Below are 26,361 nucleotides of genomic sequence, written 5' to 3' on the forward strand. Positions count from 1 at the left end.
AGAAATGGGATGACCATGAATAGCTTAGATGCACCTGTGAATGTGGGCAGGAGGCCTGCGAGGGCCAGGCTGGTGAAGCCCTTGAGTGAAGTGGACAGGGTAGGAGACAATAGGGAGTGGTGGGGACTGTGTTGAACTGGAATGTGGGCTCAGTATTGGCAGATGTTTTCATTCTTGAAAAGATGCTGCAAATTTGGATTTTTGTGGCTTGCACTTGCTTGCAACGAATCTGGTGTTTAAAAAATCAACATGTAAGTCAAACAAAACACACTTACAGGCACTATTTGGCCTATGAGCCACCATTTTGTCCCCCTCCAACCCACCCCAGGTATGGACCCTACAGTGTGCAAATGAGTGTTCCATTCCTTCTGTTTTTTCTTTCTTACAACAACTCTGTGAAGCCTCTTGCCAGAGATCTTGTCACGTGTAGAACCTGTCTCAGGAACTAAGCATAGTGTTCTGTTTAAAGGTTTTGTTTTTGTTTTTGTTTTTTTTTTCCAAAAAAGCGTTGACCTCAGGTAGCCATGGTGTGTGCTGCTCATATCTCCCTGCTGTGAAGAATGAGATTTGCTCACAGCTTCCAGCTGCCCCACTGTCAGGGCCCCTGACGGTGTCCCTGCTGAGCCACACTCTTCCCAGGCTGCTCCCAGCAGTGACTGAGCACCTAGAGGTGCTGGAGCAGGGCCTCCATCTGTCCAGCACAGGCCTCACGTTTCACTCTGGGGCTCCCCATCATCCTGGCAGGGACTTTTGGGGCTGAACTGCAGTCCTGCCCAGCTCTCCTTCTGTCCCTCTGTCCCTCCAAAAGTGTCAGAAAGCACCATGGGCTGAGGCTCTGCCTACCCACGCCTGTTCTTCGCATCATCCTTCACGGCGTTTCCCCTGCATTTAATTCTGCCTCTGCTTCCTAGAGGACCCTAACGGGCGCAGCTTTTGGGGCTCCAGGCTTGGAAATATAAGTATGGAGCTGGCTTCCCTCTTGGCCTAACATGTTTGCTTAGACAAGTGGTGGTTGGAAAAGGAATCTCAGGACATTCAAGGTTGGCAGGGAGGGGCCTCAGAGGGCAGCCGGCCCCATTCCTTCTGCACAGCTGCAGCCATTAGGAGGCCGAGGACGTCCCCACCAGGTGCTGGTGACCATCTGGAGGGGTTACAGGAATGGCTTCCCTCCTTGGAGGCGCTGGGATGACCCAGGGGTTGGAGGGCCAGGAACTCTCTGCTGGTTTGCTATTTTCTGTTGGAATGTGGGGAATACAGCTAGGCTGCTTTCTCCTGAGGGCTGTGAGGAGCCTCCTACCCTGGCCCTGCTTTGAGACACTTGGGGCAGGGAAGTTTGATCAACTGATCCCCTTCCTGGGGTCCTCCGCCGCTTTGGTCATTGTGCTCCCAGCCATGCTGGCTCCCTAGAAATGTGAGTTTCCATGGCGTTGCATGCTAGGGAAGAGGTAGGAACCCAGCATGAAGGCATGAAGCTGATGTTTGCTGAATGACCCTGGAGAAGGGAGGTCTGAGCGGTGGAGGCAGTGGCTTCTCTTTCTTCTCATATCTCGTTATTGTGCTCACTCTCCATTGAATATTTCAAAATGACACTTTTGCAATCAGGGTCACCTGACCTTGGCTGTTGAAAGGGATGGGGCTGTGGCAGCTTCTGGGGAGGGAGGCTCCTTCTATCTCCCTCTCCTCACTGCCCCCCTGACAGTTCCCATGCACCCGATGGAGCAATGGGACCCCCCTTTCTGTCCTTGCCTTACTAGGTGAACGTGAGCCCAGTGCAGCCTAACTCATTTGCTGCAGACCTCGCCTGCATTTTCCAAGTTGGAAGAGAGGAGAAGGGTCTCTGCTGCCAGGTGGCTTTCAGTGTTTCTCCTGCAGAGGTGGGCACGAGCCCCAACAGAGACCTGGGAGGGGAAGGCTTCTGAGAACGGTGGGCCTGGCAAGCCCAGAGGACTGTCTTCATTTTCATGGTGTTATTCTTGGCTAAGAAACACAGGCGAGCTCTCTAGCTTTTTGAAAATTTGCCCCACTTACTCTGAGAAGGCACTTGGACCCTGTCCTGGGGCTCCATTTCGTTCCTTTGTGCCTTTCATCGTTTCACTTTTTAAAAATACATTTCTCTTCATTTCAGCTGAGTCATTTTCCTCCTCCTCCTCCTCCTTCTCTTCTTGACACTCCCGGGAGCCAGAAGGAGCCCTGTCCCGAATCCTTGGCTCCTGCAGGCCAGATCTTTTCCAAATGTCAAACTCTTAGGAACCTTGGCACAGAGCAGAGTGGGCTCTGGCCCCAAATCTCTTTCCTCCCTTGTCTTTGTCAGGCTCTGCTTTCCTTTCTCAGTAAAGAGGTTTATTAATTAGCTTTTCTGTGAGTCCTTTGCCTTGAGGTTTTCAGAGGGAGCCCTGGCAGGAAGGGCCCTCTGCTCCTGGGCATGGGCCTTGGTGCTACCCGGTGGAGCTTGCCACATGGCACTCCTGGTGGAACTCAGCTCGGTGAGAGCATCATGGGGCTGCTCAGGAGCTGCTCAGGGTCCACTCACCTCGCTGGGGCAGGGGCTGGGACTCGTTCAGGGCTCCCACTTAGTTAGCCTCTAACCCCTCATGCCCACTTCAGGCAAAGTCTCACCCTGCAGGGCTGGCCCCTCTGTTGGGTCCCTTAGAGACCTTGAGCCTGCCCCAGAAGAGACAGGACAGAGTAAAAAGCATGAGGCAGCTCATCCCATCCGTGATCTTGGCTTTAGGCCACTGTCTTCTGAAATGGCCGAGAGAAATAACCACCACCCTTTACGTGGCATGTCATAGTCTTCAAAGCATTTCCTAGGCTTTGTGACTTTTTATATAGCTTAAGTCATTTTATCTTCAACTGCCCCCCATCCCCCTGAGAAAAGCAGGATAGCTGTTGGTTTCCTTATTTTGTAGCTAAGGAAACAGGCTTAGAAAATTGAACCGATTCGCCAAGGTCTCAGGGCCAGTCCTGATTTTTTCAGTCATTAGTTATATTTCCTTCTTATCCCCAAAGAGATTTACCTGGTGCAAGATGAGTAGGTGGCTGGATTGGTACCCCTGTCTATGTCTCCTGACTTCAAAATTACAGGCTTCCCAGCGATTTTCAATTTTGACACCCTCTCACTGATTCTATGATGTGTTGATCCCTTGTACAAGGATGCAAGGATATATTTGCTTTAGAAGTTAAAATACATTGAAACTCATCTGATTTGACATTTTGGCACCATTTTAGACAAGAGGTTTCTTTCGTTCATTCGTTCGTTCATTCATTCATTCACTCACATCGAGCAATGGCAGAGCTGCTGGGGATACAGGCAACTGTGTACCAAAAATGACATAACCTCTGTCCTCATGGAGTTTAGAACCTGTGGTTCTTATAGTACCAAGGGTGAAAAGAGCTTAGATTTGAAGAGTATGGTGTAAGATCCTCCAGCCTGTCTTGAGGGAAGCCAGTCACTATGGAAGAAGTGAGACTACCCCCGGACGGCCATGCTCTGACAGGCCTTGGGGGATGAGGCACCACAATGGGGGACTGTGGGAGAGGTGGGAGGGGAGAAGAGAGGAGGCCTGGAGCACTGAGGCACCATCTTGAGAAGGTCATCTTGGAAGTGGATCCTCCAGCCCCGGTTGCCCCAGCCACCACCATGTGAAGAGTCTAACCACCCTTTCCAAATTTCTGACCTGTAAAATTATGAGCAAAATAAAATAGTTGTTTTATACCTACTAAGCTTCAGGAATAGTTTTGTTAAACAGCAATAAACATCTGGGACAGAATTCTAGAGACTGATCATTCTTTCTGAACAAAGCCCTCTTTGGAGCCCTTGGCCCTTTGCAGAACGTTATTCATATCTCAGGGGACAAGCAGGTGGTCCCTGTCCTCTTTAGCATGCCACTGCTTTTTTACATGTGCATTCCCCCTTAGTTTTAAGAACCATAAAAATTCCTGGAATTTATCGAATGGGAAACGGAACCAGCTGATTCTCCTCATTACCTTGTGAACAATACCCTGCCTCTGAGAATTCCATGTAGGAGCTTTCCTTGTTTCTCCCAAGTTTTAGCTCAGGCGTGATGTTCAATGGTGGCAAGGTGGTTACAGATTCTAAGGTGCCATGAGATCTGGGTTCATCTTGGTGTGGAGTCCATTTCATGCATAAGCCTAGGTTGGCTTTGTGACTTTTTTTTTTTTCTGTACTCTTTGGGAAGTGACTTTTTTTGTTGTTCTTTTTGGGGAGTGATAAAAACTGAACTGCTTATGCAAGCAGCAACACGGGACTCCTAGCCCAAGGCTTCTATTGCTCTTTTCTTCTCTTCTCCACCCACAAAAAATAATTCACATAAAAACTGTTCTCTGGCCAGGGCTTGTCGCCTCCTCAGCAGGGGGCTTTCTTTTTTGTTGACTTTAGAACCAATTTGGTTTTCTGTGTCCAGATTTTGGGGTGCATAGATCCAGCTTCCTTTGGAAACTCTTCTTAAATCCCAGCATATTTGGAAGCTCTCTGACTTCTTCCCCCCACAGCCTAATAATTCCAGCACAGTTGGATTGGAAGAACCTTGGGGCTTAGAGGGAGGCAGCTGAATTTCTCGACTCATTTGGGTGCATTTAACCCATGTGTTCACACTTGGAGTGCAAGAAGACAAGGTGGAGGGGTGCATTTGCATGCTGACTCTAGAGCTCACTAGCCTTGTGACTGGCTCCAGGCATATTAAATGTCATGAAGCCTCAGTTTCTTTATCTTTAAAATGGGTTTCAGAAATAATATCCCTAAAGCACCAGGCAAAGCACGGAGCACATCATGGGTCCCCAGGAATCTGCAGCTGTCCTGATGAGGGTGATGATGTTGGTGAAGGGTTTGGAGGAGGCTGGCTTCTCAGAAAGGTGATGGGGTGAGTTTAGTGAGGAAAGCTCCAGCTGCATGTTTCAAGAAAACCAGACGCTCCCCAAATGCTTTCCCAGTGGTGCATGAGAAGAACCTTATAAAAAATTATCCACATGCAAAGAAAAATGAGGAGGCTCCACGATTCTCCTGCTTTCCTTATCGGAACCAAAATTTGAGTCTTTGCAGAGAGTAAAGGTGAGAGCATTAACTTTCCTTTCCATTTTGAAGCAGACCTCCTTGGAGGCCTGGAACTATAAATGTAAGAGTATAATTATTCTTTCCCCAAGCCTCGTGTAAAGTAGGCATAACACTGATTGGTTTAACTTAAAAATGAATTTAAAGTGGAGATTCTAGGCCTGAAGTAGGGGAAGGTGTGTGGGCTTAGGAGTCCTGATCTGAGTTTGAGTTCAGACCCCACCCCACTCACTAGCCACACAGTTTGGGACAAGTCTGTACCTCAGTTTCTTCACCTGTAGAATGAGGATAATACCTATTATTTGTGGTATGTAATGAGGATGAAAGAATGCATGCAAAATGCCTACTGTGGTGCCTGGAACATAGTAGGTACACCAACAGTGGCACAGGTCACGTAAACCAGGGGCTCCAGCTCTGTTCCGCTGTCGTGAGCAAGAGCTGGGGAGGAGGCAGTGGGCTTCCCTCTATGTGCCAGGCCACTCAGCTGTTAAGCTGGTGGTGTCTGCTGCAGGCTCAGTCTGAGAGAAGGGGTGGCCAAGCCACAGGGGAGACTCACAGGGGAGACTCAAAGGTGAGACCAGAGTGAGCCTTAAGGACCTTCCTAATGGGGTGTGGGGGTGGCACTTCCAGGCCAACTGCATGAAATTTATTCTCCTCCTTGTCTGGGTGACTCAGGCAGGGGCTTGGACAGGGTCCCTCATGACGGAGAAGCCTAGGGTAGTCCTCTTCATCTGACTTCCCTCCCTGTAGGCTGAACATCCACAGAAGCATAGGATTCTCTTGACGTAAAAGCCCACTTGCTCACAGCTGTCCCCCTGTGCACCGGACATCAATGACCCTCTCAGACAATGATGCTACTCAAGTGGAAGCCATTTATTTAAAACTTTTATTAATGCTTGAAGAAAAATAATGCAATGTGACAATGTACAGGTCCTGTTGCCTAAATCCGTAGTAGAAACAGATATTATCACTTAGCAAGCTCACGTGGTGCCAATTCTGAGATCAGTCGGGGTTGTTCCTCCTTAGGAAGTGGCCACTGGAAGCATTGTTTTTCCATGCTATTTCCGTGAAGCCTTTTGCTTGGTTCGAGTTTAAATTTCTCCCTTTGTGTGAGTATGACTATAGTTCTGGCCTGGTGTTTTCTATTTATTTAGTTTTAGATGTCAGCATTTTACTATACTTGGTCCTCTCACTTCAGAATAACAGGGCTATTTATTGATACAAAGGAGAGGTGTTCAGATCATCTTGTTAAGATGCAGAGCTCAAAATAAACACTAAATCTTTATTTGGAGATCCACATCCTTCCTCAAAGGAAGGCTCATGAGTAAATTTGTATGCAGTATAAAGCCCAAGTAGAGGGTGTCTTTTTAATGACTACTTTGCTTACATTTTAGATTGTGCGAATGTCTCAATCAATGCTTGCAGGAATTTGGACCTTCCTCAGTTTTAAGCAGAAGACCCTGAGCAATAAATACTGTTGTATGCTTCCAATAACGTGAGGGACGGGATAGAAATGCTATCTACCTGACTTCTGAGAAGAAAACAAAGCAGTGGCATGAAAAATATACAACAGAGATCAGTAAATGGGTTCAAATGAACATAGTAAACCATTTTATGCCTTAGGGGGAAAACACAGAGATAATAAATACAAATGACAAATATTTACAATAGAAGCAACGAATGGGACATCAGTAGGCGAACACATAAAACATTTACACGGAGGAAAATGGAAATGTGATGCCTTTCACACATCCAGTCCAGGAGCTGGCGGACAAATGAACAGCTGACTCAGCAACGCAGGAGAATGTTATTGCTTTAGCTTTTGAGTGATGTCAGTAAAACAGTCAACGTGCCTGCCGCGGTGGCTCACTGCAGGAGACAGCCACGGTTTACACTCGTTCCCATGGCAGAGCCTGACACACAGGTCCTCCTCCCCCCAAGGGCAGAGCTGGATTAAGTGCACCAGCTCTTCTGTTCTCTGCAGCCCCAGATCTTGCTGGGTGCCTGGGGGGCCCGGTGGCGGGGGCTGGAGGTGGGGTTTCCTCCCTTCCCCCAACCAATGATTCCCCTCCCCACCCAACCGCCCCAATGATTCCCCTCCCCACCCAACCACCGGCATGGATCATGAAAGACTGGGATTGGATTTGGGGCATAGAAATACTAGCTGTGTGTTGGTTGAAGGCATTCCCCAGGAACAAGTCATTTTAGAGCAGATACGCTTGGTTTCTTGGTGTCTGGCCTCAGGTTGCCTTGAGGAAGAGCTGATGAGTTGACAGATAAGGATGCATATGCTTTTTGACCCACTCACTAGAACAGAGATCAGTAAACTGTGTCCTGTGAGTGAAATTCAGCTGAGGGCCTGTTAAATAAATCTTCCTGGAAGGGAGCCAAGCCCTCTCGTTTGTGTGTTGTCTATGGCTGCTTTTGTGCTAGGATGGCAGAGTTGAGTAGTTTCGACAGAGACCTCACGGCTCGTCAAACTCAAAGTACTGGATTCAGTATCTGGCCCTTTGCAGACAATGTTTGCTGACCCCTACTCCAGAAGAGCCCAGCCCAGAATACCCGGCCACTCCCTACAATACCAGCTCCTGCTTGAGAAAGGATAGGCTTTAATTTGATGGCCAATTAGGAAGAAAAGGCCTATTTAGGTGATGTTTTAAATAACCCAAGAAACCCACTGCTGAGACTTTTAATGAAAATCCTCACTCTCCTTTCCTCGTATTTTTAGTTCTGTCTCTTCTCTCTGCCTTTATTTGTCCCCTTGGACTCCTCTCCTTATTGCTAAATTTCCAATTAGGATCTGGAAAATCCTGTCCCTCAGAGATTTTCAGCAGTCTCCTTGATTTTATGTAAAAGGTCAGCATTTCCTGATGGGAATTACTAAGTAGTCTTCATTCTCTTCTTTCCTTTCCCATCCCCTCACATGGAGAAGCCAGGTTTCCAGCTGGGTCTCCTGGAATCGCCAGGACGCAGCTTTACCAATCTTGGCTGAGGGTCAAGGTGAGATAGCGAAATCCTAAGGGAAATTTGTCAAATGTACTCCCCAGGTGTGTATTTTCCTCTGGGTATAAGGTTTCCTCCAAGTGGGCAGGAGTCCATGTCAGGCAGTCAGATGTATGGCTATGTCGCTGTTTGATAGCTTTTAAAATAGAACTTAAAAAAAAAGAAAAATCAGCCTCAAAGGATGGGCTGGTTTTTTTTTTTAAACCCCCTTTGAGCTGGTTTTAATGACCCAGTTGCTTTGTTTGAAAGCCATTTATTTAGATGACAGATATGTAGATATAACTGGATAAATAAAAAAGTGAAATCGAGATTTGAAGCAGTGGTTAAAATATAAACTCATAGGGGCCACTCCCTTGGACAGTGTCCCCCCCCAGCCCAGACAGTACAATGGCTCAGAAATTACACATAGAAATGACACTCCTCCCTCCACCCTCGCCAAGAGCTCTGAACCGCAAGGTCCCACACAAGAAACTGAATTTCAGTTTGGCACCAAGCACCCCCTCGGCCCCTGCCTCCTCTCCACCCTTCTCCTGCATTCTAAGCGATATTTATTTTTACATTCACTCCTGTCCTGGAATCCGGCCGCCCTGACTTCCGCGGGGACAGCACCAGAGGCTGCTGCACCAGAAGCTTCGGGGCGAGGCCCAGCACCCACTGTGTGGCCCAGCTCTGGGGGCCCTGCCTTACCCTGCCCCTCCCTGGTTCACCTCCCCCACAACAGAGCGGCCGACACCCACTGACTCCACAGATGGAAAGAAGACAAAGGTACGAGGATAACGCGGGCGCGCTCCCTTGAGTACGTGTAAGTGCAGAATTCACCAGGCACCCCTGAGACCCCACGGCCCCAGGGGTCTCCATCTCACCTGTCTGTTCCGCGAACACACACCTCGATGAAGTCCACAGTCCCCACAGAATCCTGCGTGTGACATCCCCCCTCTCTAATGGTAAATGTTTTGGAATGTCCATAGATAAGAAAATGGACGGCGTGGAGGAAAGATTTCGTGGCCAGGCCTTTCATTTCACCTCCGGATATCAGAATACTCAGACTGTTCGTCCTCCCACTCGCTGCTTCCGGAAGGTCCCTGAGCCCCAAGGCCCCCGACTCTGCCTCGGGCATGGGCGTTTGGGTGGCTCTTGCTACCTCGCTCACCCTTGGCACCTCGGCCAGTCTCCCTACTGCTGGGCTCTGGGAGGTGATGTCCTGCTTCCCCGTGGTGGGCCCTGGAGAGCTTGGTTCTGTCCACCTGGGGCTGGCGCTCGGGGGGCGCCGTGGGAGGCCTCTGGATGGCCGAGGTGCAGAAGCTCAAGATGGAGCACAGGCTTCCCCAGTTCTGCTCACACTGAACCTGCACGCTGTGGGTGATGGCCTCCTTCACCTCCTCCCCACAGGTCAGCAGCAAGTTCACGAGGTCCACGTAGGGTCTAAAGATTGAAAGCAAAGAGGGAGAGAGAGAGAGGCTGGGAATGGAGCAAGTCCCGAATGGACCACAGAGGGCAGGGGCAATGCTGGGAAGGAGGCATGGCCAGTGCTTGTCTTGGGTTCGGTGGAAGATCTCTCTCAAATGACTTCAAGCCTTTTCTCATAGTCTATGGAGTACTGGCCTCAACCAACACTTATTGGGTGGCCACTGTGTCCCAGGCTCACAGGTGCATAGGGTAAGAGCTTAGGACCCTAAAAGGAAGACCCTCTGGGGATGGTGAGAAATCCAGGTGGCTGCGTGAATAATGGCAGGAGAGCTCTGGGTGCCTTTAGGCTACACTAACTAGGTGAGTTTCAGCTAGAGTGGAGATGGCTCTGGGGTCCAGTGGAATCATAATTAGGCAAATGGTGCAGGGCCTTACATAGACTCTCAAACAGAGGATTCTTTTTGGTAGGGAAGAGGAAACCATGAAGGTTTAGGACCATGTGCCCTCTATGAGAAGCCCCCAAGAAACCATTTTCCCCATGTTTGTGTTTGCCCCGGGTTTAGGCTTCTGATGAAGAAGGGTGTTTTTGGAAGTTATTGGATGCATTTCCTCTGCATCTGGAGGAGTACGGAAGAGCTGAAGTGGGAGGGAGGAAGACCATGTCCCTGGGATGTCATTGCCCGTGCATGCAGTGATTCCCTCTCTCAGTAGCAGAGGCTGGGGAGTAGGTGTGGCCATCTGAGCATCTTTATTCTTTCAGTCTGGGCTTCCTTAGATTTGGAGTTGAAGGCTGGCGGTCAGGGGCCCCTGTGTTTGGACTGAGAGACAGCTCGCTGTGCAATGAACTCGCCTAGTTCTGGAGGGCAGAGCCAGTTCCTCAGGCCATTCCGGTTGTCTTGGGTTGTTCTTTAGGAAAACCGCTGGAATAATTTACTCCAGGGGGTGGACAAGGTGTGCAGAAGGCAGGAGCATCTGCTTTTTATATTTATGGGCCCATCTGGTAGAGTGTCCCCAGCAATGGGCTCTCATGCGCCACTCACTGAGCTTTTATTTTAACCTCTCACTGGCCTTTAAAACCCCCAAGGGGGGTATAGAATGTTTCACATGGCTAACCAGCATTCCTAGGCAGTCCTTGCTGGCAAAGTTTCTGATCTATCTGACCACAAGCATTGCAGTTTTGGGCCATCACCTTGAGCAGGGAAGTCACCCTGGAATGTGAGGTCATTCATAACAAGGAGCAATCTGATTTGTCCTCCCTAAGTCTGGGCCACCAGAGAGGCTGCGTTACAGCCCATGGAGCCTTTTCTTTGCAAGTTGGCAGTTGTTGCTATGTGGAAAGAGCAGACTGTGTTTTGAGATGTGTGAAGTAGTTTACTGCCTTTTTATTAATTATTCCTCAAGTTGGAATTGAGTGAACTGTCCTCACCTCATGGATGCAAAAACTGAGAAAAGCAGGGAGAAGGTGGCTCTTGGAAGCTTCTGGGCTTCAGGGCCCAGGGCTTGGCTGAGAGCAGAGCAGAGAGGAGGAATGCTCTGGCTGAGAGAGATCAAGCTGCTGTTTAGGGCCTGCTTGATGACTTTGGAGTCAGCAAGTCTGTGCATGGCCGCTGGGCAAAGGGCTTTAAACCCCCTAAGGCAGGCCCCTGACAGCGCAAGACAACCTAACCCTGTCCCTTGGACTGCCCTGAGGTGGGCAGGTGGGCATGCAGGAGGCAATATGAGGGAAATGCTCCACGCATGCTTGTTTCCTTCTATTTTTTGAAAACTAGAAACTGCCTCCGGAGCTCAAGTTCACCGAGTGTGTCTGCTAAAGCAGCAACAGGATTTTAGCACCTGACTGTGCCTGCCGCGGCACCAGGGCTAGGTGAGCACACTGCAGGGGTGAGGGTCTGTCTTTCTGAGATACTAACTGGATGCTGTCTTCAAGCTCCTTTCCCCAGAGTAAGGGGAGGGCTGTCTTGGGAATATGCAGACTGTCTCTCTTTCGCCTTCCCGGCCAGGGCGTTCTGTCTGCCAGATGAGCCCCCAGAAGCCCAAGGCGGATCTGGATCCCAGAAGGCTGGATGAGCCCATGCTGTCCTCTGCCCTTGGCCCTCTCTCTCTCCAGGAGGAAGCTGTGAACCGCGGGGAGGGGTGTGTGTGCCGAACCAAGTTAATCCAAGCCGTGTTCCGAGCTGGCCTGGTGCCTTCTGAGGCTGCAAGCTCAGCCCGTGTCTAATGACAAAGTCCAGCTCGTTCAACTGGGTGTCAGCAAGCCTAAAGGATTTTAAAAAATACTTGGAGGGGGATGTGCCTGGAGCCTGCCAGCACCCAGTGACATGGCGAGTGGGGGTAAAACCAGGCAGGCGGCAGCTAGGGGGAGACAGATGCTGTGCAGAAAGTGGGGCGGGCAGGAAGGGGTGAGGGGAGCGGAGAGGAAGAGCTTGAAAAGAGCAGCATTAACTGGGGGTGAGTGTTCTGGTGTGGATGGGGGTTGGGTTGAAGAATGGGGGTGGTGCAGATTCTGGGGTGACTGTGATTTCCTCATCTCTAAAGTGAAAAGCAAATTCAGTTCTCTCTTTTTTTTTTTTGACCAATGCCACACATTTGGAAATGGGCTTCTTGATATTTGGGGACTGATAGGATACTTTAATCAGTTAAGACAGTTGGGAAAAAAAAAAAACTAAAAAACAGGCAGTTCAGCTAGAAGTACAAGTCGATGCACGGCCACATCATGACTTCAGAAGGAAAGGTAATGGGGGCTTTTGGGAAGCTGGAGTTAGGGGAGACCCCTGCCTAGAGATGCTGACTTAGGGGGAAGCAAGAGGAACAGCATGTGACCAGGCTTCTTATATGGGCTGCCTGCATTTCCAGAGCAGGCTGGGGTGGGGGGTCATAGGCTCATTCTGAATGGTGTGAGGAGACCATGGCCCCGAGGGCCACATTCCCAAGAAGGAGACACTAGAACGCCAGAGAGCTTTACCTTCTTCTTAAATTAAGGGGAGGGGGTGGGACTTCCAACCTTCAGTTTTCCCAAAGAATACTTTTCTCCAAGAAAGATAGAATTCCTGTGCTCCAGGCATGCATTATAGCCTTATAAACTAGGAATGGGCCCCATTCCCCACCCATTTCTGAGGCCAGCAAACTCTCTCTAATGGGGGACAGGGCTAGAGGCGAGTGAAGCTCACAGTGTTTCCTAGCCATGGGGCATTTGTCTCTTCCAGAGGCACCTGAAGGAAGGGAATTTTAGAGTGTTCTCCTTGTGTAATGGGGATATATTTGATAAAAGGACAAGAAGCCCACCACATGTGGGGAGCTGTGAGCCCTTTCAGGTCTAGCAGGGAGATAATAGGCTGGGAGCAGGTTTGAAGTCTATTCCTGATGACTGGCTTCAGTCATGTATACCAGCAATTCCAAAGCTTAAAAGCAGGAATCAAACCTCAGTCCGAGTTCTCTAATCTCTTAGCTTCACTTTCCTCCTCTTGGGCATAGTAATTTCTATCTTGTAGCATCTTTGGGAAAGATAAATGAGATAACCCATGTAAAGGCCCTGGCCAAGGGCCTAGACCATTAAAAAACAAAATTAAAAAAACATAAAAAAAGACAGCTATCATTGTTGTTGATGATGCTGTGGCTGCTATTGTTCCCTTAAAAATATTTGAAGAATAAAAAATATTTTGTAAGGCATTAGCCTAATTCAAGGAAAATGCAATATTATTTTGCTTTTGGCAAGAGCTTCCTGCAGAGTTTCGCCATGAATTGTATGATTCTAACACTGTAGCAAGGGTGTTGCAAGATGCCTATGACCTTATAACCAAGTGGAAAGAGACAGGAGGTGCTTGCTGTTCTCTGTCATCTAAGTGGTGTTGGTGTGGTAGGGACATAACTGGAAGAAGGTTGTGGCACAAACTGAGGATCAAGAGTTCATAAAATTATACCGATTTGGCTCAATGAGTCACCGTGGAGAGACCAACAGTGCCATCAAACTGGTAATGACTTGTACTGAACTGGTTGGCTAGTGGCTTTCTTTCTGCCCTGTGTCTCTTAGGAAAGAGCCATTGTCAATATTTAAAAAAAAAATCTTCAGGGGCTCCTGGCCCTGCCTCCTGTTAGGATGAATTGTGTACCAACATGCTTTACCATGCTGCAAAATTTAGGATCCTGTAGCTGAAATATTTTGTAAGGAATGATGCATCCTGAATTTATCATTGAATTTCAAGTCTTGAAATAAGTAAGTTCACATTTCCTTGTTTTGGCATAGAAGCGTTTAGCTGATTAAAGTTTTTGGCATTTGTTTTGCATTTCCTCTGAGAGGGCACTAATGTATGAAAGAAGGTAAACCGAACCTTCTACGGGAAAGGAAAGTTTAAGGAGGCAGGAAAAGCATCTATAGCTCTGTTTTCGGGATTTAAGAGTATAGGTTCTGGAGGCAGACTGCTCAGCAGACTGGAGCCAGGTCCCAAGCCTGGCTTTGCCTGTCACTAGCTGTGTGAGCTCTGCCTTAGTGAGTCTCAGTTTTCTCATCTGTCAAATGGAGGTGACAAGGGCTGTGGTGAGGATCAAGTGAAAAATTCACAAGGAGCCCTTAGCCCAGTGCCTGGCGCTTAGTAAATATTCAACAAATGTTATTAGCAGTTTGCTGTCTGTAAGGACACCTCTACAGCTACGCAGAATATTCTGAGAGCTAGTGGGTTCTTGGCTAAGGGGAAGATGAAGAGTATTACTGAATAGACACATTTCATTCTTAGTAAAACGATTTCCCATTTCTGTTGCTTGTGATTTTGAGACTGATGAGGGAATTCTCTCTTTTCCTAAAAGCCAGCAGGAAAGGGGCCTTTTAGGAGAGTCAGTGTAGCTTTCTGAAGTAAATGGAAGCCTTCTCCATTTGACAGGCATTCAGCCTCTAGAAGCAACGCGGCTCTCCTCCCATACACATTGCCGTCCTTGCTGGGTGGCCCCTTCACCCCAGGCCCTCTGCGGGGCAGTACTCACTCGTGCAGCAGCAAGTCCTTGAAATGGATCATCTCCACTATCACCCGGGTGTTCTCCTGGGCAGCCGCGCACAGGTCGTGCTTGAGGTAGCATTCCCGCTGCAACTGGGACACCATTTCCCTGATGGCCGGGCACTTCCGGCTTATGCAGCCGAACCTGTGCCGCAGAGCGTGGGCCTTACATTTCAAGGCGTCTTTGATGAATGACTTGCCCTGAGAACACACAGGCCGGGGAAGGGAGAGAGGGGCAGAAAGCAGGAGACCTCGTTACATGCTTGGACATTTCAGCCCTTCTTGGGCTTACACAGGATATTTCTGACATCAGAGCCCCAAGGCCCCACCAGAGACCGACGTCCTCCCAGGTGACAGGCAATGCCACATCCAGAGGCACGTCCAGAGTGACATGACACCCCCAGCACTGGGCAACAAGGGATGTTCATTCTGTAGACTAACACATCTCCCTCCTTCCTCCCTGGCTACTCTGTGAGTTTCCCTCCAACGGGGGCTTCCGTGGCTATGTGTCCCTCAGGTAGCCCTGTGTTGGTTGTGTGGTGGCAACTTTTCTGGAACACAAAGGGAATTTGGCCAGACACAAATCCATAAATCCCTCACGGTTCTCACAAGCAGTTTTCCCTAAGTGGAAGGTGCCTGCATGTCCAAATCTCACACGTTTCCTTTTTCCCTTGATTCCAGGGGCGACACCAAGATTGATTGCTGATTGTACCTCCCTTTCTGCCTCCGTGCCTCCCACGCCCCAAATCCATACCCTTGTCTCCTCCTACCCTACCAGGAAGAGCGTTCTTTTCCTTTTTGAAAATGACTCTACTCCTTTAAACTGTTCGGATTATTGCCTCTAAAAGGCCGGCCTGGCACCCTGCCTGGCAGCATCTGGAGTCTGAACTGCCGCACTGGCGGCCCCTCCCCCACGCTCCCTGCCTCCGAGTGGCGAAGGCAGCCAGGCATACATCTGGCCTGCAGTTCTCTTTCCTGGCAACCCCGTTTGATTGTGCTTATCCTAGAAAGGAGACAGCTGTTGGGGGTGTGGAGGCGAGCTCGGTGCTGCTCCCTTATCAACCTCGTGCAGCCCGGAGGCATTGTGGGATGCCTACCCAGGAATCCCCGCACCCCACATTACTATAGAAACTAGCTGTCGTCGGAGAGGTCACCCCTCTGTTTTTAGACAGGCCCGGAAGTCACTGAGTTGAGAAAGTAAATGGGTTTAGGTTGGAAGTGGGAAGCCAGCCAGCACATTTATTTTGGTTTTGTCTTTAGCAGCCATAGAAATGTCTACAGATAGCGTCTGATCTCTGAAAAACCATGTGGCCCGCGCGGCCTCCCCATGGCCCCCTCTCTTTTGACTCTCCAGCCAGAGCCAAACAGAATGGAGGGCAGGGTGTGCCCGTTTATTAAGCAGTTATGTGCTGAGCATCAACTTGAAAGGGATGTCTCTAACTTGAGAACATATTCCTGTTGGTTGAGAAAAAAAAGAGGAAGATGAATTTATGCGAGGGCTGTGGCAATCTGTTCTTGGTATTCTTCCCTGACATCCTGTGGGATTGCCCTTAAATACACGTCTTTCCTCCGGATTTCCTATTACGTTTCCTAATTCCCGTTAATCCAGAGTGATGCTTTATTAGGGAGCCTCCAGGAGTTCAAAGTTCTACCTCTTTCCTTCCCTGGTTTCAGTTTCCCCTCTGGCCACACCGCACATCCTCTGCAGTTTAGGCTGCCGGCCCCGTCTTCGCCTCCCCTCCTTGTTCCCAGGCACTGCTTTGTCAGGCTCACTACTATATGTCAGTGGATGGGGACTGGTGACATCCATAAATCTCACCTAAGCTGATGGCCACCTCCAAATGTTGGCATTGCTCTCCAATGAAGCAGGAGAGACGTTTCTGAGATATAGTAACAGGGCGTTTCAACAGGGCATATAAGTGGCCAGGGAGAACACGAAGAAGGTGAGTCTGATGCCACATGCCATCCAAAAATGTATTTGCGTTGTTGGCACTGGAGCCATATGTTGCTTGTTGTGTTCCTGCCTTGCCCTGAGCAGCAACTCCGCGTTCCCCTTGGGACCCTGGGATAACCGAAGTGGGTCAGGCCCTGACTATATTTATTATATAGAGCAAAAGGAAAGCGTGGAACTGAAGGACTCAATCAGGGTTTCGACTGGTCAGCTTGGGAGAGAAAGATCTGCTACTCAGGAGGAATAGAAGTCTGCTCTTTTGGAGGTCCTGAGTTATTCGGGTTGGCTGCCCACACACCACATGACGGATTTCTACATACTTTGTGTCTCATTTTCCTAGTAGGTGAAATGACTTCTGAAATGTATAATTGGGGGTTCCTGCCCCTGCCTCTCATGCAGTGGGCTTTGGAGACTGAGTTCTGGGTGGCCAGACACAGCGTGTCCCCTTACAAGGTGTTTATCGTTTATTATGACATTGGTCTCCAGTCCACCCTGCCTGTGTAGACACAGCTTATGAGTGCAGAAGGGAGACACTGGCATAATGTTTTATACCTAGACTGTCGCTTGCAAGCACTAAAACACACCACAAGGAACAGCAAAGGAAGTTGGTTAACAGGGCTTTCCAATGAACGTTTCAATCATGTACGCTCACCCCAAACATTCTTCATGCTCTGGATGGATTTTTACCTGGGCATCAAATTTTCCAGCGTTGTGCAGAAAAGTCATGCAAATCCCATGTAAGCCCCGAATCTCACAAGAGTTGTTCTCGAAACATTCAAACACGCCACACCCCACGTCGCCAGCGTTGACCAAACAGTGCTGGATCTCCGCTAAAAGGAAAATCACATACAAATATATACAAAACTCTAACCCATGCTGGGCAATGCAGAGAGGTCATTTGAAATAAAAGTTAACAACTAAAGGAAAATTTAAGGAGGAAAAAAGAGTTAGTGATGACTATTTCAGGACCTAAAAAGCCTGGGAAACAAAATTTCATCCTTTAATCTACTCATGAAAAATATCTCTATTTGTAAATATTTGTAGAAAAGAGCCGAAAAATTACAAAAATTACAACCAGAAGGCTGGTCTGAGCATTCCTTCTTTTCATCCTTTCCATTTTATTAAAGTATTTGTGGGAATACTTAGTTTGAGAGCAAAATATATTTCCGCTTTTTAAACCCACAGACAAAAATAAAATTTTGAGTCGAAGACTGTACTTCATCAATGAAGTACCCTTCTCTACTTGATCTGTAGAAGTTGCTGCTATTAAATCACAGCCATTTGCTTCCTGACCCCCAAATGACAGCATCTAAAAAGCAGTTTCAATTCAGCTTTATGATTCAACACCTAAAAATCAAAACAAAATTCCTATTAAGGCAGTGCCTCCCAACCCTTCGCATTAAAATACCAGCTAGGGAAGCTGCGGTTGGCGAGCAGGCTTAGGAGTGGAGTCAGCTGGGGGCGAGCCTTCAGAAACGCCACTATCAGAGGTTGCAGGCTCCTTTTAATTAGGGATCCGGGTGAGGTATCACCCAATCCCCTAGAATTCCCGCAGCCCGGGAGGAAGCTTGCAGCCCTTCACCGAATGTGGCCCCCAGTCCTCTCTCGGAAGGGGCAGACGGAGGGAGTTAACTGTCAGGCTGCAGCGTGCAAAGCCTCTTCCCTCCCTTTCCACTACCCAAGTCTCTGATTTAAATCAACCACAAAATTACATCAGAAAAGTATATTTTGGAAGAAGGGCGGGGTCGGAGCAGATAACCCGCATCAGATTAAATCTAGCCAGAGAATGAGGGGCGTGTATTGTTGAGGGTCACCAACCACCGAGAATCAGGTTCAGTTCTCAGAGGAAGCGCCAGAGGAGGGGGAGGGTGGGCGAGGGTCTCGGGGTGGTGGGGGTGCCGGCCCCAGCATGTGGAGGCGACAGGATCCGTAAGACCCCACGCGCCGCCGGGGCAGGACCGCACAGGGCCGCGATTCACTCACTTGGGGCGTCCCTAATGGGCACTCGTGCATTCCAGCTCGTGCGGTGAGCGCACGCACGCCGCCGCTGCCGCGTTCACACGGCCCCCCAAAGTCGGGGGAGGGGTCGTGGAGCGAAGGAGCTGTAGGCAGATTTTCTTTCTCTTTCCGAGCTGGGAAAAGGGCCAGCCCCGTGCCCTGCACGCCTGGCTCTGCTTTGCAGCTTGCTGGTGAGCCAAGAGCCGGTAGAGCAGAGGAGGCGCACGGTTCGGGTCGTGTCACCATTTCTTGGCTTGCCGACCTGGCCAGGAGCTGGGGATGGCGGCAGCACCGCGGAGGTACGCTTTGCGCTGCCCTCACGCTCCCTTCCGAAAGCAGTGCCCCCAGGGGGAAAGTTCGCAATGCCATTTGTCTCGCCGGCAAAGTTCTGGGATGTCGGGCATCTTTTGAGGAGGGGGAAGACGCGGCACCCTTACTGAGGCCGGCAGGCCAGGAAGAGAAGTTCTCCGGGCGCAGGGCGCAGCCCAGCTCCGGGGACCCTCTGGGCCTCCCGCGTGCCGGCAGGGATGAAGCGCGCTTTGCACCGGACCCGGGATTCGGGGGCGGGGGCTGGCGCTGGCAGCGTCAGACGCTGCTTCATTTCCCCTCGACCCTGGGGAGGACAGCAACAAGTCCTGCCCCAGCCATTTCATCACCCTGCTAGCACGTGCAGATTCCGGGCCCTCGGAGCCCGGCGCGGACCTCGCCTTGCCTCGCGCTTCCCTTTGCACGTCCCGTGCCATCCCAAGAGTTTGCGTGGCCCTGGGTGGGCGCCTGGCTCCCGGCGAAACGCCTGGGGCGCGCCGCGTGGGTGCACGGTGTCCTCTCCCAGTAGCTCCCGGCTGCGGGGGCACATGCACTTACCTGTATTCTGCAGGGACAGGCGGCCTTTCTGCTGGGAGCTCCTGTCTTGGGGACCCTCGGGTGGGTTGGTGGCGTCGGTCCCCCGCGCCGGGTCAAAGGTGGCCAACACCAAAGCCAGGGTCATGAACTGGCCCAGCCGCTCGGCACACATGGTTCTTGGTATTAACCTCCCGTCGGGAGACCTGGATCCTTTGTGCTCCCCTCTTCCTCCTCCTCCTCCTCTTCCTCCTTCGCCGCTTCCCCTCCTCCTCCCACTCTTCCTTTTTGCTCGCCTTTTCCCTCCTCCTCGCGGCCGCGGCTCGGATAGAGGTTACCCAGCGCCCTCCCGTAGCTCTCCGGAGAGCATGTGACCAGGCCGTTAGCAGCGCCGCGAGTGCCCGGCAATGGCAGGGATGGTGCCTCAAATATCCCTGGAAGCTCTGGTGTCACTTGAATGAAGGAGTCGAGCAGGTGTTGTCCCGGCGGCTGGACCAATCCGAGACCCCGGCCCTTTTGACAACACGGCCGGGAGGCGGGGCCTGCGCTCAACTACTACAGGAGGAAGCCGAGCGCCGCTGGGAGCGCCGGACAAAGTTGCCGACCTGGCGGCGGCCACGCGTTTGCGTGCGTGTGTATGAGTGTGTGTGAGCGCTGCCGGAGATGCGTGCGCGTGTGCGGGTGCTCCAGGGCAATGGTCGAAAGGACTGTAGAATATAAGAGCGAATCCAAGCTCCAGTTGCTGTTAAAGGGGGACGGTGTGCTCTGGGACAGTGTCCCTGGGGCCCCTGCCTCGCGTCACACCCACATCGGGTTGGGAAAGTTTCCTCTTTCCGCCGTTTGGAATTCAGTGAGATTCCCAGCCCAGAGGACTTGATAAATTGAAGCAGTTTCCTAGGCACAATGATGCTGTGGGCCAACTGAGCACACATGGGAATTCCTGGCCTTGTGACACTTTGCATTAAAAAGAACCCCACGATTGAAGATAGGAGCAGAAGCACTAGATACAGTATTTGGTCTGAGCAACTGCCCTATCTTCCCGCTTTGGTGGGCCGTGCAACACCTGGAGTGTCGTTTCTCGTCTTTCCCCTAATCCAGACGCATTCCAGGCTGGGCTGCAGGGATCCAGGTGACAGTCAGGACTTGCATCATTTCCAGGAGGGTGGCAGGGAGGCCCAAGGCAGCCCTGAGTCAGCCCGCCGCGGAGCATCGCGTGCCCGGAGGCCAGAGCTTGAAAGGCAACTTTACGCGTCTCCAAACACACTCCTGCATTTTCTCAAAGCGCTGCTCGCCACCCCGCTCCGGGTTCCCTTTTACTCTCCAGTCATCCGATGGAAGTGGTGAGAACAAAAACAAAGACAAAAAAGCTAAATCCGGGGAAATTATCTCCATCTCCTCCCTTTTCTTGTTCGGCCCCCTCCCCAAGAACCGCCGGGTCGGGATAGCCCCCGGCTACTTTCTCACCCGGCCCGTGGAGGGAAGGAGAAAGTTGGGCGCCGCTTGGAGCGCCTCTTCCCCTGCTGTGTGTGTACGTGTGCACGCTCACGTCTCCCCCGCGCCGGGGCCGGGGACAGGAACTGCTCTCGGTCCCGTCACCCCACGGCGCAGCTCGGGGGGCTCGCAGGGCTGGGGGAGGGCGGGGACACGAGCGCCGCGCCCGAGCGCCCCAGGGCACGCACCCGGCGTTGGCGCGCACTCGCCCCTCCCCCCGTCCCCACCCTCCTCCTGGAGAACAGGTGAGCCCGGGTACCAGCTCTCGATCCCCCACCCCCGCCCCGCGCCCCGCCCGCGCCCTCTGCGGTAATGCGCCTGGGAAGTTTCATCACCCACTGCCCAGGCGACGCGGCCCTGGGTCTCCGCGGCGGGGCGCACTGCCCGCCTGGTTGGGGCCGCCATGTGACACGGCTGGGGGAGGGGGCGAGGAGACACGCGGGCAGGTTATCTTTTGGCCGGCGCTTGACTTCCAAAGCTTTCCTTTCCCGTGTCCCGGCTGCACGCGGGCGTGGGGAAGGCGGAGGCGGGGGGCCAGGATGGCCACGGCTGGCCGCAGCCATCCGGCGTGTCGAGCTCTCCTGAGTCGGAAGGAAGGAGAGGAGGGGGTGGGGAGGGCGTCTTCAGAGTGGGCTTCCCCTGCGCTGGAGCGCCAGGGAGCATCCATAAATTGTCACTTTGAAGGTCCGAACCTGCGGCGGTAGGGACCGTGCCCACTATTCTAATAGCAATTACTCCGCGCAGCCTTGGATCTTTTGTGCAAGGACGTGCGGGTACAAATACATTAAAACGGCCGGTTCACATTGCCCACCCTGCTTGGGTTTGCATAGTTAACTTAGCTTCCTAGTTTATGGAAAACTACCTCCTGTAGATCCTTAAAAACAAAGCAAACAAACAACACAGCGGCATTCTGGCCTCTCCTAACTAACTCTTTAAGGCTCTGAATTTCCTGAGAACAAGTAGCCATTTGGTCCCACTCCTGCTTATGGTACAGCTGGGTAGACTTTCTTTCTATGTGGCCTCTTTTGTAGGAGAGAACATGAGCAATATTGACATTAAGAAGGCATCTGGTCACCTGTTTTTTTTTGAGAAGCAGAAATAGGAGAGAGCTCCATGGGGCAGGAGCAAGCCCTCTTTTGCCAGATGCAGACACTTAGTGTGCTGGGCAGAGGCCTCCCAGGATACCTGGAGCGACGGCCAGGGGGATGGAGCTCTCCCTGCTCCTGCTTTGCCCAGCCTTTGGCTAGGCCTACCTTTTGCTACCATGGGGCCCCTGGGGCTGCCCTCAGAGGACCTACATAGTTTCAAAGTTTGTCCTGAGGCTGTTTGCTCCTGCCTTCCAAGGGACATTCCTGGTTTTCACCTGAGCCAACTGCCCCTTTAGAACCAAAAGAACACATAGTAGCTAGAATTGGAGGTGGCGTAAGCACAGGCACTAGTTCTTAAGGGTTTATCTCTGGGCCACTTAGCCAAGTCCAAAGCATCCAGATAAGAATGTCCATCTGAGTCTGACCCACCAGGGCTGTGAAAATTCCCTTGCAGAATCACTAGGCAGTTTGCTGAAACGGCCAGTCTAGGCCGCAGGGGTAGAAGTGGGATGGGGGCTCAGACTGGTGACTTTGTTGTGATTGACTCCCCCTCTCTCTGGCTGATTCCTTTAGCTCTATAACTGAGGCCAAGTTTGGCAGACTGTGGCTGATGAGGGTGGGGCAGGGGACAGTAATAATAATCATTATTACTATTATATAGCGAACATGACACCGCACTACACACCACACTCATGCCTTTGGTGTCCCTCCAGACCTAGGGCCCTCCCTAGATGGGAACTGAGGCCTGGGAGGTCTCCTGGATGGACCAGCTGCTGCTGCCCTGAGGTTCAGCAGCACCTGTCTGGATGGGCCCTCCTCCTCAATTTAACGCACACACAGCCACGAAGAGGCAGACATGACCTACCTTGTGTCATCCAGGGCCTTCTGTGGTTGACGCCTGGAGCCCATGTTTTCCTGTCTAAATCCACTTTGCTAGTTACATGCGGTCAACACTGAGTGGCAGGTTTTGGGGGAGGGGATATTTGGGTTAGACCATGAAGGATGGGGGAGGATAGTGACAAGTAGAGGCAAGGAAAAAAGTGGGCATGGGAGGTGGGAGGACCAGCAGGGCTAAGTGCATGGAGAGGATCCGGTGGGATTTGTATCAGGAATAGGGGTTGCCCAGTTAGGTGTGAAAGTGGGACATCAAACTGGGGAAGTCGGCCAGGGCATGTTGTCATGGCTGGGCCCCTTGTGACAAATCTGTGCTCCTCACGGAAGATCTGACGGTATTTAAGGATGAGACTGTAGGGCGCTTTAGACTAGGTTCTCTTTAGGAATTAGGAAATGCTCAGGGGCCCAGAGCTGCCATTGTGGAGAAAGAGGAGAGGAGTGGGAAGGAATTAGTTGGAATCTTCACGTGCGTCTCGATGCCCAGCAAGACAGACGTGTTCTTGCTCGAGTGTGAGCCGAAGGGGCTTTAGCGGATGGGCATAGTTCGTGGGTGCTGAGTCAGTGATGTGCAAGTTGACACGTGCTGCCTGGTCCAGGCTTTCTGAGTTCCGGAACCTGAGTGGAGAACATGGCTTACACGTGGGGAGCTCCGCCCACTGCACGCCCCGCCCCCTTGGGGCCGACTGTCTGGGCTGATGGCACCACCTTATGGTCAGAGAGGGAACTGTCTGGCTACACAGTCCTCACGACTCTGCCTGCCTGGAAAGTTCTGATATTGGGTCTCCAGCCTTCTCCCCAGTTTCCTTTCCTTTTCTTAGCAAATCAATTAATGCAGATTTAGCCAATCTCCTCGCAATAACATGCCTTAATCCCCCCATCAAAGAGATCTCTTTCACACTTATTTTCCCTCTTGCTCCCCTATCCTTTGCTGTTTTCCTTTGTGAGTCTCAAATTTACCCTAATCCTGGCTCCTGTGCATCATACCTGTATGAAGGAAAATGAAAAAAGGTATTAAGGTGAAACCGGACAGAAAAAAATAACAAACTGCTGCTATCAGGCCTCCCAAATTATCTTGCAAGCAGAGGTCTCTCCCTTAAAAGCCTCCATCTCCCAGCACTTTGGGCGGCTGAGGTGGGTAGATTGCTTGATCCCGGGAATTCGAGACCAACCTGGGCAACATGGCAAGACCCCGTCTCTACAGAAAATACAAACATTAGCCGGACGTGGTGGTGTGTGCTTGTAATCGCAGCTACTCGGGAGACTGAAGTTCTGGGAGAATGGCTTGAGTCCAGGAGGTTGAGGCTGCAGTGAGCTATGATTGCACCACTGTACTCCAGCCTGGGTGACAGAGCAAGACCCTGTCTCAAAAAAAAAAAAAAAAAGCCTCTATCTTTGCTCTTATCTTTTTTTCATTAAACTGGTTATTTCATTAAATATAATTCGGGATAAAGGAGATTATATCTTCAATATTTGGGTTTGTTTATTCTTAATACTATTACCAAATTATATTCTACTAATTTATACCATAAAAGTGCAGTGACCAACAACACAATGAGTTAAGAAGGATTTTGTGGTGCTGGCCTGTAAACCTATCATGTATAATATTGTTTCTTGGAAGAAAATATATTCTGAGTTCCCCAAACAATCAACTTTGGAAGTGTGGGAACACAATGCTTTTGTGAATTGGGCATTTCCTCTCTGTCACAGATCAATAGTCAAACCATTCATGGATTGACTGGAAATACAAAAGGAAAAAAGCATTAAAAAAAACCCCCAAGAGAGTAGGAACACAATAAACCCATTTACTGGAAGGAATATAAAGTAGTAAACACTGGGCATCTGACTGTAGTCTGAGTTAACGCCTTTCTCTGAAGCCTGAATGGTATCCCAGAAGGCCTCTCTGTTTTACATGGGTCATAATTTTTGCTTCCTTGTTGTATCTTGAGACAAACTCCAGGAGAACGTATCCCAGGCAAGGGGCTGCCTGGCTTCCATGGAGAGTACTGGTTGGGCCCAGAGGCAGGCATTGTGGTGCTGGAATAGTATGATAGAGCTCTCTCTGGGTGGGTTTTAACTTTGGTTGGAGAATGGTTGGATGTCAAGTGGCTGAAGGAAGAATCTTTTTGTGGGGCAGTTTTCTAGGGAGCCACATTTTGAAAGCTTCAGGAAACGACCAAATCTATTAATGTGATTTAACTTTCAGTATGTTATCAGGGTCCATTGGACCCAATTTTAGATTTTGAAGGTTTTTTTTTTTTTTTTCCTGAGAAATTCTAACAATTTGTAAGGATTGGTATTTCATGACTTTTGTTTGTTTTCAGAAGTCTTCTGAAGATGAAAGATAACATCTAGTTTTTAACAAAAATAGAATAAAACTCATTCTATCTTGAAGTTACCATATGACTATTGAAATAATTTATAAATTGATGATGTATCATAGGATCTTAGAGATCTTAATTTTCTTATATCTTTAAACATCTTCCATTTTATCACCCTAGAAATTATTTCATCATTACTCATCAATTATTGCCAATTATGGTAAAAAAAAAAAAACACCAATAAGAAATGGGAGAATCATGGAATCACCTAGAAGGATGATGCAAGAATGAAACAAATTATCACTGTTGTATCATCCTTCAGGTTTTTGATCACATTGCCCGAAGTATTACATCATTTCTCGAGAAAGTATAAAAGAAGACAGAGGATACCATCTTTGTAGTCTTCTTCTTCTTACTTTTATCAAATATAGTTGTAAATTCAGCTATATTTTTCATTTTTCTGCACAAACTGTAAAGAGAAGCAAAGTGACAGAGGAAAATGTTGTACAGTTATTAGTCAAATCAGAAGATGAATGCAAAGAGACAGCACTATGGAAGACTCGATAATGGTGAAACTGACTGAACTGTATAAGCAAAGTCTCAGACTATGAGTCCTACATGATAATAACCTAGATTAATTTCCTCAGATTTAAGGATTCACGAGTAAACAATATATTTCTAAGGATAACAAAAAATACGATATTCTCATCCTGTTAGTCATTCAACAGGAATGATTTCATCACACTATATTTTGCCGCAAAAACTTGGAGCATCCTGTTTTGCTAAAAGAATGGGGGCCAATTTTTTTTTTTTTTACTTTTTATGTTTGTTTATTGAAATTTTCTTGATACAGTTTGAAGGGGACAAATGATGAAGTTAGATCAAAGGTGAGTACAAAGATGATTGAAAAGAAATAGGTGGTATAGAAAGGAAAGAAAAAAATCACTGGACTAAACATTCTAATTGGTGTTTATAAATTTAAAAATAAAAATGCTTTTCAATTACAGAGAAAAGAAGATGACCATCTTCTCCTGAACAAAATTATGAACTGTCAAAGGTTTCAAAGGTAATAAGTTTTATGATGCAAGTGGAAGAAGAACCAGAAGTAATGATGAGCTAGAACTTATCAGAGATTTCCTTGAAATCAGGACTTGGTGTTTATAAGATGGGTCTGTCCCAGGCTTATGCATGACAGCTGGTGAGCAGTTAGTTGCATTCAGAGGACATTGCTCATTTTGGGCCTATCTACACTCAAAACCAGGAAAATATGCTGTGAAAATTTGCTATTACTAACGTCTCTAATAAAGTTTTAAAAAATGAT

At 49.6% G+C, this 26,361-nt stretch overlaps 1 protein-coding gene and 1 long non-coding RNA gene across 2 annotated transcripts; one reads left to right on the forward strand and one right to left on the reverse strand.

Moving 5' to 3' along the window:
* Positions 1–8,308: 8,308 nt before the first annotated feature.
* On the reverse strand, positions 8,309–21,028 carry STC2 (stanniocalcin 2). The gene is made up of 4 exons (XM_518105.9): positions 19,274–21,028; positions 17,099–17,241; positions 14,450–14,661; positions 8,309–9,493 (listed from the first exon to the last, which is right to left on the reverse strand). Exons 1-4 carry the CDS (start codon positions 19,422–19,424, stop codon positions 9,091–9,093), a joined length of 909 nt encoding a protein of 302 aa, XP_518105.2. The 5' UTR covers positions 19,425–21,028; the 3' UTR covers positions 8,309–9,090.
* Positions 20,860–26,360, forward strand: LOC134810131 (uncharacterized). The gene is made up of 2 exons (XR_010157417.1): positions 20,860–20,985; positions 26,048–26,360. It is a non-coding gene; the product is annotated as an uncharacterized LOC134810131 (long non-coding RNA).
* The last annotated feature ends 1 nt before the right edge of the window (position 26,361 follows it).

This window comes from Pan troglodytes, chromosome 4, assembly GCF_028858775.2.
Source record: "Pan troglodytes isolate AG18354 chromosome 4, NHGRI_mPanTro3-v2.0_pri, whole genome shotgun sequence".
NCBI classification, from domain to species: domain Eukaryota; kingdom Metazoa; phylum Chordata; class Mammalia; order Primates; family Hominidae; genus Pan; species Pan troglodytes.

Excerpts from the sequence above, each read along its gene's own strand:
- STC2 (XM_518105.9), bottom strand. The coding sequence starts at position 19,424 with ATGTGTGCCGAGCGGCTGGGCCAGTTCATGACCCTGGCTTTGGTGTTG. Across the intron at positions 17,242-19,273 it reads CCTGTCCCTGCAGAATACAG|CGGAGATCCAGCACTGTTTG; the intron begins GTAAGTGCATGT and ends TTTTCCTTTTAG. Across the intron at positions 14,662-17,098 it reads CTGGAAAATTTGATGCCCAG|GGCAAGTCATTCATCAAAGA; the intron begins GTAAAAATCCAT and ends GTGTGTTCTCAG.